Source organism: Trichechus manatus, unplaced genomic scaffold (assembly GCF_000243295.1).
Source record: "Trichechus manatus latirostris isolate Lorelei unplaced genomic scaffold, TriManLat1.0 scaffold00024, whole genome shotgun sequence".
In the NCBI taxonomy this organism is placed as follows: Eukaryota; Metazoa; Chordata; class Mammalia; order Sirenia; family Trichechidae; genus Trichechus; species Trichechus manatus.
Window position 1 is genome coordinate 409459 of NW_004443960.1, and position 17012 is coordinate 426470.

Here is a 17012-nt window from a genome sequence, read left to right on the forward strand (position 1 = left end):
GGCTCGTCCGCGAAGTTTGGGCGCCGAACGGGGCGGGGGCGGGTCCAGGCGCAGCGGGGCAGCCCCGACCCCCGCGTCCCGGCGTCCTCGCCTCTGGGCTCCGGCACCTTCTGCAGCAGCCCGGTCCCGGTAGGGGAGGCACCCTTGGGGGCGCGGGCGCGGGCGGCTGAGGAGATGGGGGTGGAGATGGGGGCAGGGGTGTTAGGTCCGCGCTGGCCCGACTTCATTCCCGTGTGGGCGCTCCCCGAATCCCAGGGGCTGACAGGGGCGTGTGGGATGTGATTCCTCCCGCGTCTTGGGGGAGCCGGGAGGGGCCTGGGGCATGTCTCCCCGACAGAGAAGGGTCTGTTTGGACGGCATGTGGGGCACACGGGTGCAGGCTGCCTGGGAGCATCCCTCACAGGCTGGATGTGTGCACACGTGTGGGTGTACCTCTGGGGTCCCCGCTTCTGTGCACACGCGGCAGGGAGTGCAGGGCGTCCTCTGGGTCCCCAGGGGTCAGCAGCTGCTGAGATGGCGCCTGAATGAGGTTCCCGGAAGAGGTGCCTCCCCCGGGTACCTGATCCAAGCAGGGAGCTGTAGGTGGCACCTGCCACCAGCCCAGGAGGAGCCCCAGCCCCCCACCCTGAGTCCAGGGGCCAGAGAGGAGCCCCCACCCCAAGTCCAGGACCTGGGAGGAGCCCCCTCCCGTGTCCAGTGCCCGGCGGGAGGGGACAGCGGCAGCACCAGGCAGCACAGCTGTGCGACTCCCAGGGCTGCATGATCGATGGTCCCAGCAGAGCTGCCTCCATTGCCCGAGCCCACACACCCATTTGTCATCCCATCTTGGGGGGGCAGGGAGTGGGGGGCTGCTCCATACCCACGCACAAGGAGCCCTGAGCCCTTTCCTGCAGCCCAGCCCCAGCCCCCCACCCCCACCGCACCTGCAGCACTCCAGGGCGCAGACACCCGCAGACCCAGTCCACAAGCCCTGCCTGCCCCGCCTTCCACTTCCGGCCCCCGCTGTCCCCACAGCAAGGTGCCTGGGGGTCAGGGGCAGCAAAGCAGTCGTCATACACCTTCAGGGCCCACAATGGCCCGAGCCCCGGCTACTTGATCCTACTGCTGGCTGCCATGAGCCCGGGACCAGAACGTGAGGGTGTGGGGGCTCCTGTGGGCGTTTCGGGAGAGAGTGCAAGTCTTTGTGTCAGTGTCCGTGTGTCCTCGGGCGTGTGTGTCTGTGTGTCCTCGGGTGTGTGTGTCCGTGTGTCCTCGGGCGTGTCTCTGTGTGTTCTCAGGTGTGTGTGTCCGTGTGTCCTCGGGCGTGTGTGTCTGTGTGTTCTCAGGCGTGTCTGTGTCCTCATGCATGTGTCTGTGTGGGTGTGTCCGTGTGTCCTCGGGCGTGTGTGTCCGTGTGTCCTCGGGTGCGTGTCCATGTGTCCTCGGGCGTGTGTGTCTGTGTGTCTCTGTGTGCTCGGTTGTGTGTGTCTGCATGTCCTTTGGCGTGTGTGTCCGTGACTGTGTGAGCCGCTGTGTGTATGTGTCCTCGGGTGTGTGTGTCCATGATTGTGTGAGTCCCTGCATGTGTTCTTGGGTATGTGCGTCCGTGACTGTGTGAGCCCCTGCGTGTGTGTGTGTGTCTACATGTCCTTGGGTGTGTGCGTCCGTAACCGTGAGTGAGTCCCTGCGTCTGCATTTGTGATGAGTTTATCCATGTGTACTGATGGGGTGGGAGCCACATGCGTATGTGTGCCCCAGCCCCTCTGCACTCCCTGGCCTCTCACACTCTTGGATGCAGTGTTCTGAGCCAGTGTGCAGACGCCTTGCACGCCTGTGTGCACACACCAACACCCCCCCCACACACACACACTGTGCCCTGTGCAGGCTCACACTAGGGCAGGAGGGTGACCCAGGTGGTGGCCCAGATGGAGCACGAAGCCAGCTTCGAGCAGGGCAGGCGGGCACGGGGAGGAGGGTCTTGGCCGAGCGTGTCCACTGAAGGCCTCAGCCGCTGACCTGCCTGAAGCCACCCAGATGGAGCCGGGCTGAGCAGGTGGCCATGCGTGGGGCCGAGCTGTGATGTCCACTCCCCACAGCCTGGCCACCCCATGTGTGGCCGAGCCCCGCAGAGCCCCCCAGTGCCCACCCCACCTTGTTGGACCAGTGACCAGTGTGTACATACAGACACACACAACATGTGCATACGTACTCATGTAAACATACAACACATACAGACACACGTGTGCACACACCTACACACGTGCGCGCGCGCGCACGCACGCACGCGCGCACACACACACGCACACGCGCACACGCACACGCACACGCACACGCACACACGCACACACACAGCCGTAGCTGCTGCCTCTTGGAGGTCAGAACCTTCTACTGGTTTCTCATCTTGCTGCTTTTATCTCACTGGCCTCCCGGCTGGCTGGGAACTTGAGGGCCGGCGCGGGGCCTCTAGGGGAGCGGGCCCGGAAGGGCCTTTGTCAGCCAAGCATCCCCGGTCGCATATGTCCCTCTACAAGCTCGCGGGGAGCCTGGGGCGGCGGGGGGGGGAGATGGGCGTGGATTGAGTCACCCCAGAAACGGGCCTGCAGGGGCAGCCAGGACGCCTGGTGGCGTCTCCGTCACTAAGAAGTGACTGTGGTGCAGCTGAGAGGCAGGCGTGGCAGGGGTCCTGTGTTCCCTTCTGCCACACCTGTGACCCTGGGGGACCGGGAGTGGCTGGGGGGCACGGGAGCGTCCGAGGTGGTGGACACTGACTGCGGTCCCTGTCCCCAGGGGGTCATGGTGGCCAGACGGGCCCGCTAGCAGGCTGCCATGTCCCTAGAGGCAGCGGCGGGGGCTCGGGCGCGGGCACGGAAGCCCAAGAAGCCGCACTACATCCCGCGCCCGTGGGGCAAGCCGTACAACTACAAGTGCTTCCAGTGCCCCTTCACCTGCCTGGAGAAGTCACATCTGTACAACCACATGAAGTACAGCCTCTGCAAGGACTCCCTCTCCCTACTGCTCGACTCCCCAGACTGGGCATGCCGCCGCCCCCCCCACGGCCCCGGGGACCCCGATGCCCCCACCACACCCGGCCTCGGTGGCACCGAAAGCTCGTCCCTGCGCCGCTGCGGCGGGTGCCCCGAGCCGGGGGCCAAGGGCACCCCGGAGACTCCACCCCCCGCCGCCAGGGCCTCCAGGAAGGGTCTGGGTCCTGGCGGGCTCCTGGGCGAGTCACAGAAGCCTGGGCCAGGCGGGAGCCCGAGGAGCACGGCTGTGGGAGACGTAGCTGCCGCGGGCCCTGAGGGCAGCGTCCCCTGCTATCCGCCCCCCACCCTCAGCGAGTTCCCTGAGGCCCAGAACCTCCACCTGTCCCTGCTGGGCGTCAACTACCCGCTCGGCCCGGGGCTTTTCTCCTACCTGGGGCCCTCCCTGGCCACTGCCCACATGCCCTTCCTGGCCTCGGCCGGCCCCCTGTTGCCCCCGGCCCCTGCCTTCCCAGCCCCGCAGCCCCCTGAGCGCCCGGCCCTAGCCCCCCGCCTCTACTACCCTCTGCTCCTGGAACATAGCCTGGGGCTGCCGGCAGGCAGGGCCACCCCCACCAAGCCCCCTGCAACTCCCAGGGGACCCCCTGGAACTCTGGCCGTCGGGCTGCTGAAGGTGCCTGTAGCTGGGGTGGGGGGGGTCTGGCCCCGTGGCCCCCCCAGGGATCCAGGGCGGGAGGGGGAGCTGGAGCAGGCTGCTGAAGAGGATCCGAAGAGGAAGGCACCCCCGGGAAGCAGGCTAGAGTTCCGGAAGGTTCCAAGCATAGCCAAGTTTGCTTCCCAGAGCAGGTGGGTATTGAGGGCCCTGATTCTGGGGAGGAGAGGGCCCGAGGAGGACAGTCCGGGGCAGGGTGTAGCCACAGAGGGGAAACCGAGGCTGGGGAGTCAGCCTATTTGGGTCTCTGGTCCTCAGGCCAAGGCTTTATCCCCCTTCCTTGGGGCGTCGGGCAGCAGGCTGTAGGCAAGGGGGTCCTGGCAGCCGTCCCAGTCTGGGGAGTGGAGGCAGGGGCTGGGGCGGCCTTCTGACCAGCACCTCACTCCCAGCCTGCCTACTGGCACCCCTGCGATGCTCTGGACTGAGGACAAGGATCCCTTGGACCCGGAGACCCTGGGCCCCGTGGCTTCCCTCTCCCAGCTGCCGCATGGCCTGGGGCCCGGCAGCCCGGGGCACGTGGGTGAAGACCTGACTCGGGCCCTGGGTGACTATGTGCGTGTGGAGCAGTGCCTGGGGCAGCTGGCGCCTGTGGGGGGCCTGGCCCCACGCCCCCTTCGCGAGCAGCTGGGCAAGATCCGCCGGGAGCTGCTGTATATCCACCGAGCACTGGAGCATGCTGTGCGCCCGCCTGACGGGCCCCTCGACCTCTCTGTGAAGCGGGTGCCAGCCAAGGGGCCCAGACCGCCCTCAGAGGCCTGGGGGCCACCTGAGCCAGGTCCTACGTTTCGCCAGGGGGTCCCTGCAGCCGCTGAGCCCTTCTCTGGCCACACCACCAAGTGCGAGGCCGACTCTAGTGTCCCGCCTCCGGGCCGCCCCTTGCCAGCCCCCGAGGACGCCACTACCTGTGGTGGCTGGGGCACCCGCGGTGCAGCAGGGGGCTCCCAGACCCCTGAGGATGTCCCCGGCCTGCAGATCCCCCGGGGTGCAGAGGTCTGACCCAGCCCTGGACGTCCCCTGCCCTTCACCTCTGCCCTCAGAGCGCTTGTCCCTGATCCTCTAAGCCCCGCCCCCGCTCCCCCCTCCGCAGCCCCCGTGGGGACCTGTCTGGCCTCAGCATGCACCTGGACAGACCCGCCTGTCTGTAGGGCCTGGCAGGGACGTGAGGGGTCACGGTTATTTATTGCTGACAGTCCTGGATGTTGAAATAGAAACCACTTCACACACACCTTTCACCTTCTTCCTTCACCGCCCGGACACGTGCCCCTGTCAGTGCCCCCACGATAGCACCCAGGCGGGTGGTGTCCCCAGGTGGGCAGGGTCCCTGGGTGGCAGGGTCCCTGAGTGTCCCCAGGCAGGCAGTGTCCCTGGGTGGTTAGGGTCCTTGGGTGTCCCCAGGTGGGCGTGGTCCCTGGGTGGCGGGGTCCCTGGCCACCAGGAGCCCAACTCTGGGTTCTCTGACCTGCTTCCTGCAGGCAGGGTCCTTCTGGGGCCCTGGGGGCGGGGGTTGCGGCCTGGGCATCAGCAGAGAGGGCAGGGGCATTTCCCTGAGTGACCAGCACGAGGGCCTGCAGGCCTTCATGGTTGGGGGACTGGCTGGGACGGCTTGGTCTGTCTGTGCGGTGGGAGGGTAAGGATGCGTCCAGCTCTCACGGCTGGCAGGGCAGGGTCACCCTGAAGTCTGAGTCCAGCTGGTAGCTGCCTCCTTGTGCAAAGTGCTGCCTCCCCCACTCTGAGGCCTGGGCTGCTCCATCCATCGTGGCTGTGCTGGGCCCCCTCCAGCCCTTGCAGCCACCCCAGGCACCTGTGGCCTTCACAGCTGGCTACCTCCAGCCCAGCCCGGAGGCCTGGTGCTCCCACGGGGTGGGGGCTGGGGAGGCACCCAGAGACCCTGGGGCACAGTTGATCACCCTGTCCCCAGGGAGCTGGGCCACACTCACTGAGTCCACCTGGGACTGGCCCCGGGGCTGTCTCCTGCCTGTGCCCGCTCCCCGAGCTGGGGCTGGGCCGGCCGGGCTGGGGCCAGTCCGCGCAGGACTTCGACCGCCCCATTAACTGTGATAGCATCGTGCCTGCCCCCACCCAGAGGCATCCAAGCTGGGGTGCCGGGTGGTCAGGCGAGGGGGGCTGTGGGCCGCAGACAGGGCCACGGGCGGTGCCGGCTGGGGTGCTCGCCAGGCTGACCTCACCCCCACAGGCGATCTGGAGGCTTCCTCGGTGGGCTGCAGGGACGCGGACAGAGCAGGGTGTGGGAGAATCCCCGGGCCCCGAGTCTCAGTGGACCCACCCCTCCCAGCCTCCCGTCAGCGCCCATGTATCTACCACACCCCGGTGTCTCACTGCCTTGGGGGTCAGTTCCCCCACTTGGCAGGCAGGGGGCCGAGCAGACAGGTGTGCCTGGTCCTGGGGGGCTGCGGCAGCAGTCACAGATGCAGACATAGGACCCTCTTCTTAGAGAGAGGCCCCCTGCCCAGTCCCCCAGCCGGGGGACACAAGACAGCCCCCCTGGAGCCTCCACCTGTGACCAGTGGGCAGGTTGGGGTGCAGACCCACACCAGCCTGGGTGCTCAAGCACCTGGGTCCTGCTTGGGCCACTCCGTGCACAGGGGTGGGTGGAATCTCATTGGATCTGCAGGGGCCCAGGCACAGTGGGATCCAGCCGTGGGGGCAGGGAGCCGTCCAGGCCGAGGGTGTGGCAGTGCAAAGGCCCTGAGGCAGCACTGACGGCCTGGAGGACAAGCAGCGGAGCGGCACAATCCAATTTCCATTTTACAGCTTCCTCGGGCAGCTGCTCAAACGTGGCAGCCCAACGTGGCAGCTGGAGCCTGCCCCTGCCCCCACTGTGCCCTGTGCCCCACTGTGTCCCTGTGGGAACCTGCTGGGCGGCTCCTCTCCTTCCTCGCTCCGGTTTCCATCCACAGAGGTTGCAGCCTAGGAGCCTGGGGATGGGATGAGGGAGCTGGCCCCAAGTAGGAGACCCCTCCCATTCCCTCCAGTGGGGCAGGTGGGGAGGCCTGGGAATGTGTCCCCTGCCTCGGCCTCAGAGGTCCTGGGTGCAGGGGCCCAGATGGAGGAGCTGTGTGTGGGTGGTGAGCAGGGGCTGGGGCCAACCCCATGAAAAGTCAGTTTTTCTACACAAAGGAAGGGTTCCACGGGCGGATGAGTTTGAGACACACGACTTGTCACCTCTACCACCCCCCTGGGATGCTTCGATGCTGAGAGAAGCCTTGGGGCTCAGAGATAGAACTCAAAGCCCCCCTCCAAACGTCCGTCTGTTCCAAGGACCACATCTAGGGAAATGGGGCCTCTGGGCGTGGTGACTGCTGGTTTGGGGAACCAGGCAGGAACTTGGGACCTGGCTGAGCTGAGTTCCAGCTCTAGCTTGGACCCCCCCCCAGCCTTGTCAAAGGGGGAGGACACTGGCCCCCTGGAGGGCATCGAGAGGACTGTGGCTGGGCACACAGTGAGGGCTTGACCTCATCCTTGCAGCCCCAACTGGCAGCCGAGCAGCCACACCAGCGGCTCCAAGAAGACTGAGCCTGCTCGCCTGCCCTCTGGCCTCCTGCCCCCCAATCACCTGGGCTGCCCTGCCTCCAGCCCCTGGCTGCACCTCATGCTAGACTGCCCTGGAGGCCCTGCCCTTGCCCGGTGGCCCCAGCTGCTGGGGCAGATGCCGGTGCCTGAGAGAGCCGCAGAGGGACCCCGGGACCTGCACTGCTCCCCGGATGGTCTGCTCTTCCTGATCGCGGGGGCTGCGCCCTATGTCCGTGTGCTGGACCTGGAGGGCCGAACTGTCTGAGGCCTGCCCTGCCGTGTGCCGGGGTTTGGGCCCTTTGTGCCAGAGGATGTGGCTGTGACGGCTGCGGGGCTCGTGGTGGTCAGTGACCTTGGTCTATGACCTTACTCCAGCACACCACCTGGGCCCCTCAGGGCTGCTGGGTGACCGTGGGCACCTGCCAGTCTCCCTGAGGGCTGTGGACGCCCTCCGCTGCCTCCTCGTGACGGACTATGTGCCTGGACTGTGCGCAGCTTCACACTGGCGCCCACCTCTGTGTTGGGCTGCTGGGTGGGCCCAGGGCGTGATGGGGGCCTCGCCGTGAGTGAGGAGTGTGGGATGTGCAGCTGTTTGGCAGGACCCTTCAGCCCTGGGCTCCCTGGGTGGCCGGATGGGTCATGCCTTTGGCAGCCCAGCGGGCATGTGCTCCAACTCAGAGGCCGATGTCATCATGGTGGACGGGCGCCCGTCTGCCTGGTGTCCGAGGGGCTGGGGCAGCCCTCTGGCATGGCCTGTGCACCCCAGGGCCAGCTCATGGTGGCGGACGCCAGGGACGGCTACAGCAAGGCGTACGAGGGTACAGCTCAGAGCAGCCCCCGGCCCCAGCTCCCTGGAGGAACAGCCAGGGCTGCATCAGAGGTGACTGCTGAGCACCTCACATCCCACCTCACCGAGGAGGACTCAGACCTCGACCACAGCAGCCTCCCCGCCCCGCCCACAGCCTCAGAACCTGTGTCCCCTCCACGTTGCTCCCCATCAGGCCTGGCATGCCGGGACTGGGCGGCAAGCCACCCCCGCCCCACCCCTAATCAGACAGACCCAGGCAGGGAGGGTGCAGCTGGGAGGGCCAGGCAGCTGTAGGCGGGGGAGCAGGCCCTCAGTGCGCTCCAATCTCAGAGGTACCCACGGAGCCAGACGAGCCTCCAGCAGCTTCTCTGAGCCCTGAGGAGGTAAGGGGGGGTGGCAGCAGGGCACAGGGGCCGTGGAGGTGCCCCGGGGGTGGCATGTGGCCAAAGGGCTCCAAGCTGCCCCCCACCCCCAGGGGCGAGGCAAGGAGGTGGAGGCTGGGGGGGTTCTGGCGGCCTCGAGGTCCAGGAGACGTGTCCTGTGAAGACAAATTCCTGCAGCTTAAAAGAGGCACATTCTACACCGGGAAATGAGGCCCCAAAGGGGTAGGGGTGAGTCCTGGGCCCAGCCAGGCTCCTGGTTGCAGTGAGGGGTCTTTATGGGGGAAAGGGTGGGGAGGGACCATGCCTACTTCTGCCCCTGCCCCTGAGGCCGGAAAAGGGTGCTTCTGTCTGTGCCTGTCAGGACTCTGGGGGCTGTGGTCTAGGCCCCCCAGTACGTCTCAGCCAGCCCACGCAAGCATGCCGTGGGGCTCAGTGAATGTTAGTTGCTGCAGCTGTAGTTGGGGTGCTGTTACCCAGAACAGCAGGGGCCGGTGTGCCCCTCCTGACAATCTGACGGCCGCAGCCTCTGGGCGGGTTTTATCAGGCCCCACCTTCCCTGCTGTGGGGACTTGGGGGGCCTTCTGCAGGGAGCAGCGTGGGAGGGGGCCAGCCTGGGGCCAGCCTGGAACTGCGGGCCCTGGGGTCATGGACCCCAGGCCAGGACCAATCAGTCCCTCAACCCCCCAAAGCTCACCTACTCCCTCTCTGAAGGACAGATGAGGGGACCCCACTTTGTAGTGAATGTCCTTTCTGTTCATTGTCAGATTCGACTCGCGCAACAGACGCAGAAGTGGGGCTCAGGGAGTTCGGCGGCTGCCGGGGGCGGGAGCGCGGGGTCGCGGCCGCGGGCTGGGGAAGAGGGTCGGCGTCGCCCCGCCAGACGGAAGCGGGGACGGGGCGGAAACGTTGCGCGCGCGGAACGCTCCGGCGCGGGCCGGCGGGCTGCCCGGGCGCCTTTGGGGGCCGGACCGTCGCCCAGCAACGGCGGAGCCGGCGGAAATGGGGCTCGTGTCCCGCGGCGGGGCCGCGGCGGGACTGGGGCCCGCGAACGCCGCCGTCCGCCCGGGCCAGCTCAACGCGGTCCCCAACCTCATTCCGACCCCGCCGCCCGAGGGCGGAGCCCGGGGGAGCAGCCGGTGAGCAGAGGGGGTGGGCGGGCCCTGCGGTGTCACCTTGGGGCCAGCGGGCCCCGGACGCCCCGGCCTCGGCGGGCGCACGGCGGCCTCTCCGGGAGCCGGCCGGCCGTTCATCCCTCGGGCCTGTGTCCCCTCCGTAAAATGAGGTGGTCACCTCCCGCCGCCCGCCCGGCCTGAGGCTGGAGAAGGAGGGAGCGGGCTTCCCTCCAGCCTCCCCGCTCCGGGAGGGTTCGTGGCCCGGCCGGGGGGCGCTCTCGGGGAGCCGGGCCCGTCTGCCCGCGGTGGACCCTCTGGAAGGGCTTTCGGGGCCGCGAGACGGCCTGTCCTCCCTTGACGGTTGTCCCCGACGTGCGGGAAAAAAGGGCAAAAATCAATCCTAGAATCACCCCCCTTCTGAAATGAGAGGGAAAGGCACTGTCTGCAGAAGGCAACAAGGTGGTCTGTTTTGGAAACATAAACAACGCGGGTAAAAACGAATTCCGGGAGATGTGGAGGGGCCGTGGGCAGGGGGCTTCCGGGAGGAGGGGAGGGGTCCCTGGCCAGTGCAGCTGGGCTTTTCCCGGCATCCGTTCTAAGGGAGGAGGAGAGGGAAGTGCGCCCCTCCTTTACAAGGTAGACTGACTTGGGGTTCTGGGGGGAGAGGGGACCCGGCGACCTCTACCCGGCTGATGGGGTGTGGGCTGTCTGACGGGATCTCCTTCTCCAGAGGAGGCTTTTCCAGGCGGGTGCTTGTATCTTTCTATCACAGTGTTGAAAGGTGCTCGCTTTGCCCAGGTTCCTGCCCCCCTCCCTCCCATCCCGCTCCTCTGCTATCGATCTCGCCTGCACTTTCATCTGTTTCTGTCTGATGCCGGCGGCTGGCAGGCCAGCCGACTCTCCTTTTGTACTTCAGCCACTCCCAGAGGTTGAGGTTGGAGCGGGATGGGAATCTGCCCCATAACATGTTAAGACTTGTCTCTCGATGCCCCACAGATAAGAACGTCAGCTTCTGCCCTCCAACCTTCTCCTTCCTTAGATGCGAAGAGCCTTTTTTTTTTAGATAAACTTTTTAGATGAAGCATAACATCTACAAAGTGTCCAAATCCCACTTGTACTACTTGCTGAGTTTTAACCCAGTGACTACACCGAAGAGCCAGTCTCCCCCACAGCATTCTCGTAAGGACGTTTGTATTTCTTTTCCAGCAACAGCCACAGGGAGTTTTCCTTAGCTCCTGTGCAAGAAGTTCCTTAGGCAGGCTGTGATGATGTCGTTGACTGCTAGGGCCCCAGGCCCTGAGGGGTCGCCCAGGGGGACATGCTGCCCTTGTGGTTGGGATTGCTGTATCCCTCTGACTTGGCTCCCAGGAAGGCAGGCCCTGGGGGATGGCCTGTGAGCCCTGGAAAGGGGTCAGGAAGGAAGCTGGCCCTTGATGGTGGCCACAGGGGCTTGGCCAAGGGCTGGTATCGGGCTTCGTGGTTTCCCTGCTGGAGTCCCCCCATTGTCTGCCATCTCCGGTCACTGGGGCAGCTCCACCTAGAGGGACCCCTTTCCTGTAAAACCTATAGCTGCGAGAGGCCCTCCCAAGCTGGTTAGTAGAGCCCAGACCCTCCCAGGCCCTGGTCTGAGTTACCTGCAGGGGAGGGCAGCCGCAGGAGTGGCCTTTGAAGCCACATGTATTTGTGTCTGTATGAGGTCCTGTCCGAGCCCCTCCGGCCCGCAGGAGTGTGTGTGTAGTGCGTGTGTGCTCGTGTATCCCTCTGTCCCCTTGTCCCAGAGGGCCTCGTGAGCACTGGGGTTGGAGGCCAGGTGCAGCCTGAGGTAGGAGGTCCGACCCAGGGGTCTTTGCTCAGGGCACTAGTCTGGGGTTGTGCAGTGAAACGGGGGCAGTCAGTGCCAGGGAAAGCGTATCCACAGGTGAGCGTGGGCCCCCACTGCTGTGCTGGAGGTTCCTTCTGCCTCGGGGAGGAACCCCACCCAGCGGCAGCTGTCTCAACGCAGACGGGCTTGCTCAGGGGGTTTCAGGAACCCACAGTCCCCCACAAGTTCACATCTTGGGAAGAACAGGCTCAGGGTCCTTCAGAATTCAGCCATCCCAACTGCTGCTGAAAGGCCACGGGCCAGACGAGGTGCGTTTTCTCTGCCTGAGCGTGTCTCACAGGAGCTCTGCCGGAAGGAACCGCACGTTCCCCACACCTCCAGGGGCCCTGGGACCTCCCACCCCCACTTCCGCAGAGCTCTAGGAAAAGTCCTAGATAGCAGGACCAAGCACTGAGGGAGGTGCTTGCTGGACACCTGGGCTCCCGGCAAAGATGGGCACTGCCCCCGGGCCACGCAGGTTGGGTGGAGGGTGGGCCTGGATCCTGGATGGGGCTGCTAACCAGGCAGGGGCTCAGGGCCCGGGGGCAGTGGGCACTAGGTTCCCACCTTTATTCTTGTTCGTCAGGCAGTCAGGGTTCCTCAGAGCTTAAGTTTCGTTTCTTTAATTGTTAAAGAGCTTGTGCCTTCTTTTGGGTGCTCCCCAGGAAAAACTGTCAGGCTCCTTAAAAGCAAAAATTAAAAGCCCCATTTTAGGTCTCAAAACACTTTGATTAAGCGATGCTAAGCGAGTCACGTGACCTCCCCTCACCCCTGTGACATGCCCTTGGTGGGTGTGCCACGTGGAAGGCAACTGGCCACATGTCCTGGGCAGCCTGGAGTGCAGGTGGGGACTGACGTGGGGGCACAAGTCAGGGGCACAGCGGGGCAGTGCCCTGTGGGCTCACGGAGGAGCGTGGCCTGTGTGCAGTCAGCAGGCGAGGGCTCCACCCGCCGGCCTCTGTGACCCCAAACTGCCCGGCCCAGCGGTGGCCCTCAGCTGTGTGGACGGTGGCCCTCGGGGCTGCCTCTGCCCGTCGGGGCCCCGGATTCAGCTGCCTTGCTGCCGCCTGGTTCAGCAGCTCTTCCCTTGCCGTGGTGGCAGCACTGCGAGTGAGCCCACTCTCTTCCAGGGTCCCCGGCATGGTGCTCAAGGCCTTCTTCCCGACGTGCTGCACCTCGGCGGACAGTGGGCTGCTGGTGGGACGGTGGGTCCCGGAGCAGAGCAGTGCGGTGGTCCTGGCTGTGGTACACTTTCCCTTCATCCCCGTCCGAGTCAAGGAGCTCCTGGCCCAGGTGCAGCAGGCCAGCCAGGTGGGCGTGGCCGTGCTCGGCACCTGGTGTCACCGCCGGCAGGAGCCCGAGGAGGGCCTGGGCCGCTTCCTGGAGGGCCTGGGGGTCATCTTCTTCCACGAGCCCTGGCTGCAGCTGTGCCGTGAACGGGGCAGCACTTTCTGGAGCTGCAAGGCCATCCAGCGGTCCACACCCCCCGGCGTGCCCAGCGAGGACCAGGTCATGCTCGTCTTCTATGACCAGCGCCAGGTGCTGCTGTCCCAGCTGCACCCGCCTGCTGCCCTGCCCGACCACCAGGCTGGGGACGCCCCAGCCAGCGCCGGGGGCCTGGCCGCTGTCTTTGACACAGTGGCCCGCAGCAAGGCGCTCTTCAGCAGTGACAGGTTTGATGAGGGGCCCGTGCGGCTGAGCCACTGGCAGTCGGAGGGTGTGGAGGCCAGCGTCCTCGTGGAGCTGGCCAAGCAGGCCGCCGGGCCCGCTTGCCTGCTGCTCAGCTTCCTGCTGTCACTCCTCTCAGCCATGGCTGCTTGCCGGTGGGTGCTTGGGGCCTGTCGGAGAGGAGCGAGGGAGGGCAGGGGGCGGATGTTGAGAAGCATGGGTGCCTCGGGTGTCCACAGCAGGGCGTGGAGGCAGGACTCAGCCATGCTATTCCTCGGTGAGCAGCTGGGTCTGGGGGGCTTTCCCAGTGGAGGCCGTGGCCTGGGGCCTCTTACTCCCAGGGAGAGGCAGGTAGGTAGACCCAGGGGAATAGGGATGGGCCTTCTGTGGTTTGGGCTCCCAGAGAGAAGGCAGACAGCGGACACAGTGTCTGCCTGCCTGGGGCTTACTTGTCCCCAGTGGTAGCCAGGGGGACATGTAGTCATCAATAGCCACTGGCCAGGCTGCTCTGCTCATCAAGCAGAGGTTCTGGGCTGGGCTGCAGGCCTCTTGTCTGATGGCGCCCCTTGTGGGGAGCAGCTGTGATGCAGGACACCTCCCAGGTCCTGGGGTCTCAGACCATAGGGACTGGCCTGGCCCCATCAAGCTCCTGCCTCCAGGGACCCCGTGTGCTGTGGCTGTGTGCGCCGGGCCCCACGAGCCATGGCTCTGTCCCAGAGACAGCCCGGCTGCTCTGGGCGGGGCGTCTGAGACTGGGTCACCCAGGAGCCTGACATGAGGGGCTTCAGGGCTGTGCACGTGAGGGTGTCTGTACAGAGGTGCTTTTGCGGGAGAAGGTCGTCAGCTTTTGTCAGCTTCTCCGAGGGCCCGGGAAAGGCTAGCACCGCTCATGTGCACAGAACGTTGATGAGCCCCCAGCACTGTGCCGTTCAGTGTGGTGGGCTGTCTGCACAGGAACACAGCCCCTGTGCCCATGGCTTTGTGCCCTCCCCAGGCACCAGGACAGAGCAGCCCATGGCCGTGGTGAGGGTCTCGGCGGTCTTGTACTGGCCGGCTTCCTTGTGGTTGGAGTTGAGGGGTGGGGGTCGCTGCACACTTTCTTTCCTGGAGCTGGTTCAAAGCCGCTCTGCCAAAGACGAAGCCTTTAAAGTCTTCCAAGGTGAAGGCCTCCCCCTCCTTCCCGAGGTGAGTTGGAGGTGCTGCGTGTTCTGCGTCCTATAGGTTCCTCTGCCTCCAGCCAGGCTCTGAATTTGCAGTGAGGCTGTGAACATGGCTGCAGACCATCACGCTCTTTGCCCTCGCCCCGGAGACCTCCCCCCGACATCTGCGTGTCTGGGGTGGGGCGGCCTCTGCTTCGCCTGCCCTGCAAGGTCCTATCTCCTGGGGGGCTAGCCGAGCCTTCTGGGGCCCCATCAGCAGGGGCGGCGTTGTTTTCTCCTCCGGAGTGCCCTTGGCATTAGACCTGGGACTGGCTGGTGGCGGGAAGTATAGTCAGGGGTCTGTCACTTTGGGAGGGAGTGGGGCTGATGCATGGTGAGGTGGGGCTTGGGGGAGCCTGGTGGCAACTTGTCCCTGCCCATTGGCCCGTGGGGTGCCCTCTCACCTGCCTCACTGCCCCGGCCGTGCGTGGCTACATGGCCCTCAGGGTTTGGGGCACCTGGGCCTTGGGCTGAGCACGGCACGGCCCTTCCTCTGTGCTCAGAGGCGAGGGGGTGTCTGCTCCTCGAGCTGGCTCGCTCCCCTGTGGCAGGAGGGCCTCAGGGGCCAACCCTTCTCACCTACAGGCTGTTTCGTCTGTGGCCACTGCCCTTCATCTGCAGCAAGCTGTCCACCTGTGAGCAGGTCCGGCACCGGCTGGGGCAGCTCTCGCTCGTCTTCAGTACCCAGAAGGCGGAAAACCCCACCCAGCTGATGAGGTGTGGCCCCCGTCACGGGCTGAGAGGTAGGGGGCCGCCCCACGCCGACCCCGGCTGCTCTCACTGTCCATCTGACCCCCAGGAAGGCCAACGTGCTCATCTCAGTGCTGCTGGATGTGGCCCTGGGCCTGGCGCTGCTGACCTGGCTCCATGGGAAGGACCGCATTGGGCAGCTAGCTGACGCCCTCATCCCTGTGGCCGATGTGAGTGGGGGATAGGGGTTTTTGCCATGTCAGCTGTCTGCCATCAGGGGCACGGGCCTCGCTTGGCCTAGACCCCCGGCCCTGGGGAGCCACAGACAAATCCCCTGCACCCCCCTGTCCTGGAGAAGGCCTCTCCCCAGTGAAACCATCTTGCTGCTCTCCTGGCCTGGCCCTGTTTGGGGTCAGTGTCACAGAACTTCTGTGTCCAGGGCTCCTGCTGTCTTCCCTGCCCCTTAGGTCTCTGCTGTTCTGGTTCGCCTACCCCCCAGTAGGGGGCCCACGCTGCCGTTTCAGGCCTCCCACGTCCACCTCGCTGCCTTTCCACAGCTCCTTAGAGCCGCCAGCTTCTCTGTCTCCCTTCCTCAGAGCCAAAAACCCCTCACTTCTGTTGGGAGCTTGTTTTCCTGCTCAGGGTGGCCTCTCTGGCCTGCAGCTGTCTCCCAGACTCTGTCTGGGCTATGGTGTGCTCTGGGCCTGTTGGGTGGGGTGGGGTGTGGGGCTGCTTCTCAGCCCCTCGCAGGCTGTGAGCCCCCACAAAGCTCAGGGGCCCACCCAGGAGTGAGGAGGGCTGGGGAGGGGCTTGGCGGGCCCACCCTGCTCACCCGCGCTCGGTGTCGGGCCGCATCGTCTGGACTTCCTTTTGCAAAATTGCTCAGAAACATAAATATTTAATTTAAAAATGAAAGCCTCTGTCTGCTGCCTGGCTCTCACCTTTTAAATATTAAACAGGCGCTATTTATAAAGAACGTTCTGTCCTCTTCTCGGCCGTGAGGGCTGTGTCCAATGTGGCTGTGAGGCCTCGGCGCAGTCGGGACCAACTGGGCGGTGGAGGCGGGCGGCTCAGGTGTGGGTGGGGAGCTTACTCCTGCAGCCCCAGGTTGGTGACAGAGAGCTTGCTTGGGCCTCTCGGTACTGGCCTTCCTCCCGGGCAGCCTCCACGGCTCCCACTTGCTGCGAGGGTCTCAACTTTGAAGTCCCTGCCTGTCCCCAGGGGAGTCCCACCCTCCCGCCTGCTACCTGGGCCCTTGATCACCACCCGGGGCCTCTGCAGGGTGAGGTCACAGGGCCAGCAGAGGAGGCTGGCTGGGAGTGGGCTGTCCAGGCCGAGCATCTGGCCCAGCGTCCCTGAGTCCAGTGGCCTGAGGGTGAGCGGGGAGGAGCAGGATGCACTCAGGCAACGTGTCCAGCAGGCCAGGGGCACTCTCGGTCCCAGTTGTGGTCTCCTGGTTACAACTGGGGTCTGGAAGGCTCTACCGACCATGTCATCCCCCGAGCTCCAGAAGCCCCACTGTGCAGGAGGGGCTGCTTGACCACAGAGGGAACAGGTCAGGGTGGATGGGAGGTGCAGTCACCCGGCTGCCACCCACGCGCCCTGTGATTGCAGCGCGTGGCCGAGGAGCTTCAGCACCTGCTGCAGTGGCTAATGGGCGCGCCTGCCGGGCTCAAGATGAACCGGGCACTGGACCAGGTGCTGGGCCGCTTCTTCCTCTACCACATCCACCTGTGGATCAGTGAGTGCACGGTGTGTGTGGGGGCGGGGGGCTGGCTGTGCCCTCGCCCTGTCCGTCCTCCGGGAGGATGGGGCAGGACTGCTGAGGCCAGCCGTCCCCCACAGGCTACATCCATCTCATGTCACCGTTCATTGAGCGCATCCTGTGGCACGTGGGCCTCTCCGCCTGCCTGGGCCTCACGGTTGCCGTGTCCCTCCTGTCGGACATCATCGCCCTCCTCACTTTCCACATCTACTGCTTCTACGTCTATGGCGCCAGGTGGCGTTCCCCCAGCCCTCCCGCACCCCTGACCGTCGGCCCCCTGACCATCCGCCCCCCGACTGCCCCCGCCCCGACTGTCCGCCCCG

At 65.5% G+C, this 17012-nt stretch overlaps 2 protein-coding genes across 2 annotated transcripts in view; both read left to right on the forward strand.

Annotated features, from left to right (window-relative positions):
• Window positions 1–2805: 2805 nt before the first annotated feature.
• PRR35 (proline rich 35) lies at window positions 2806–4668 on the forward strand. The gene is made up of 2 exons (XM_004373363.1): window positions 2806–3806; window positions 4062–4668. The coding sequence occupies exons 1-2, from the start codon at window positions 2806–2808 to the stop codon at window positions 4666–4668; spliced, it is 1608 nt and encodes a 535-aa protein (XP_004373420.1).
• Window positions 4669–12354: 7686 nt separating this feature from the next.
• The window catches only part of PIGQ (phosphatidylinositol glycan anchor biosynthesis class Q), a 7493-nt gene continuing 2835 nt past the window's right edge, over window positions 12355–17012 (forward strand). The window contains exons 1-5 of the mRNA XM_004373130.2: window positions 12355–13190; window positions 14820–14951; window positions 15034–15154; window positions 16539–16665; window positions 16770–16923. Coding sequence (XP_004373187.1) covers window positions 12508–13190; window positions 14820–14951; window positions 15034–15154; window positions 16539–16665; window positions 16770–16923 — 1217 coding nt within the window. The 5' untranslated portion in view covers window positions 12355–12507. The remainder of the gene's footprint in view (window positions 13191–14819; window positions 14952–15033; window positions 15155–16538; window positions 16666–16769; window positions 16924–17012) is intronic.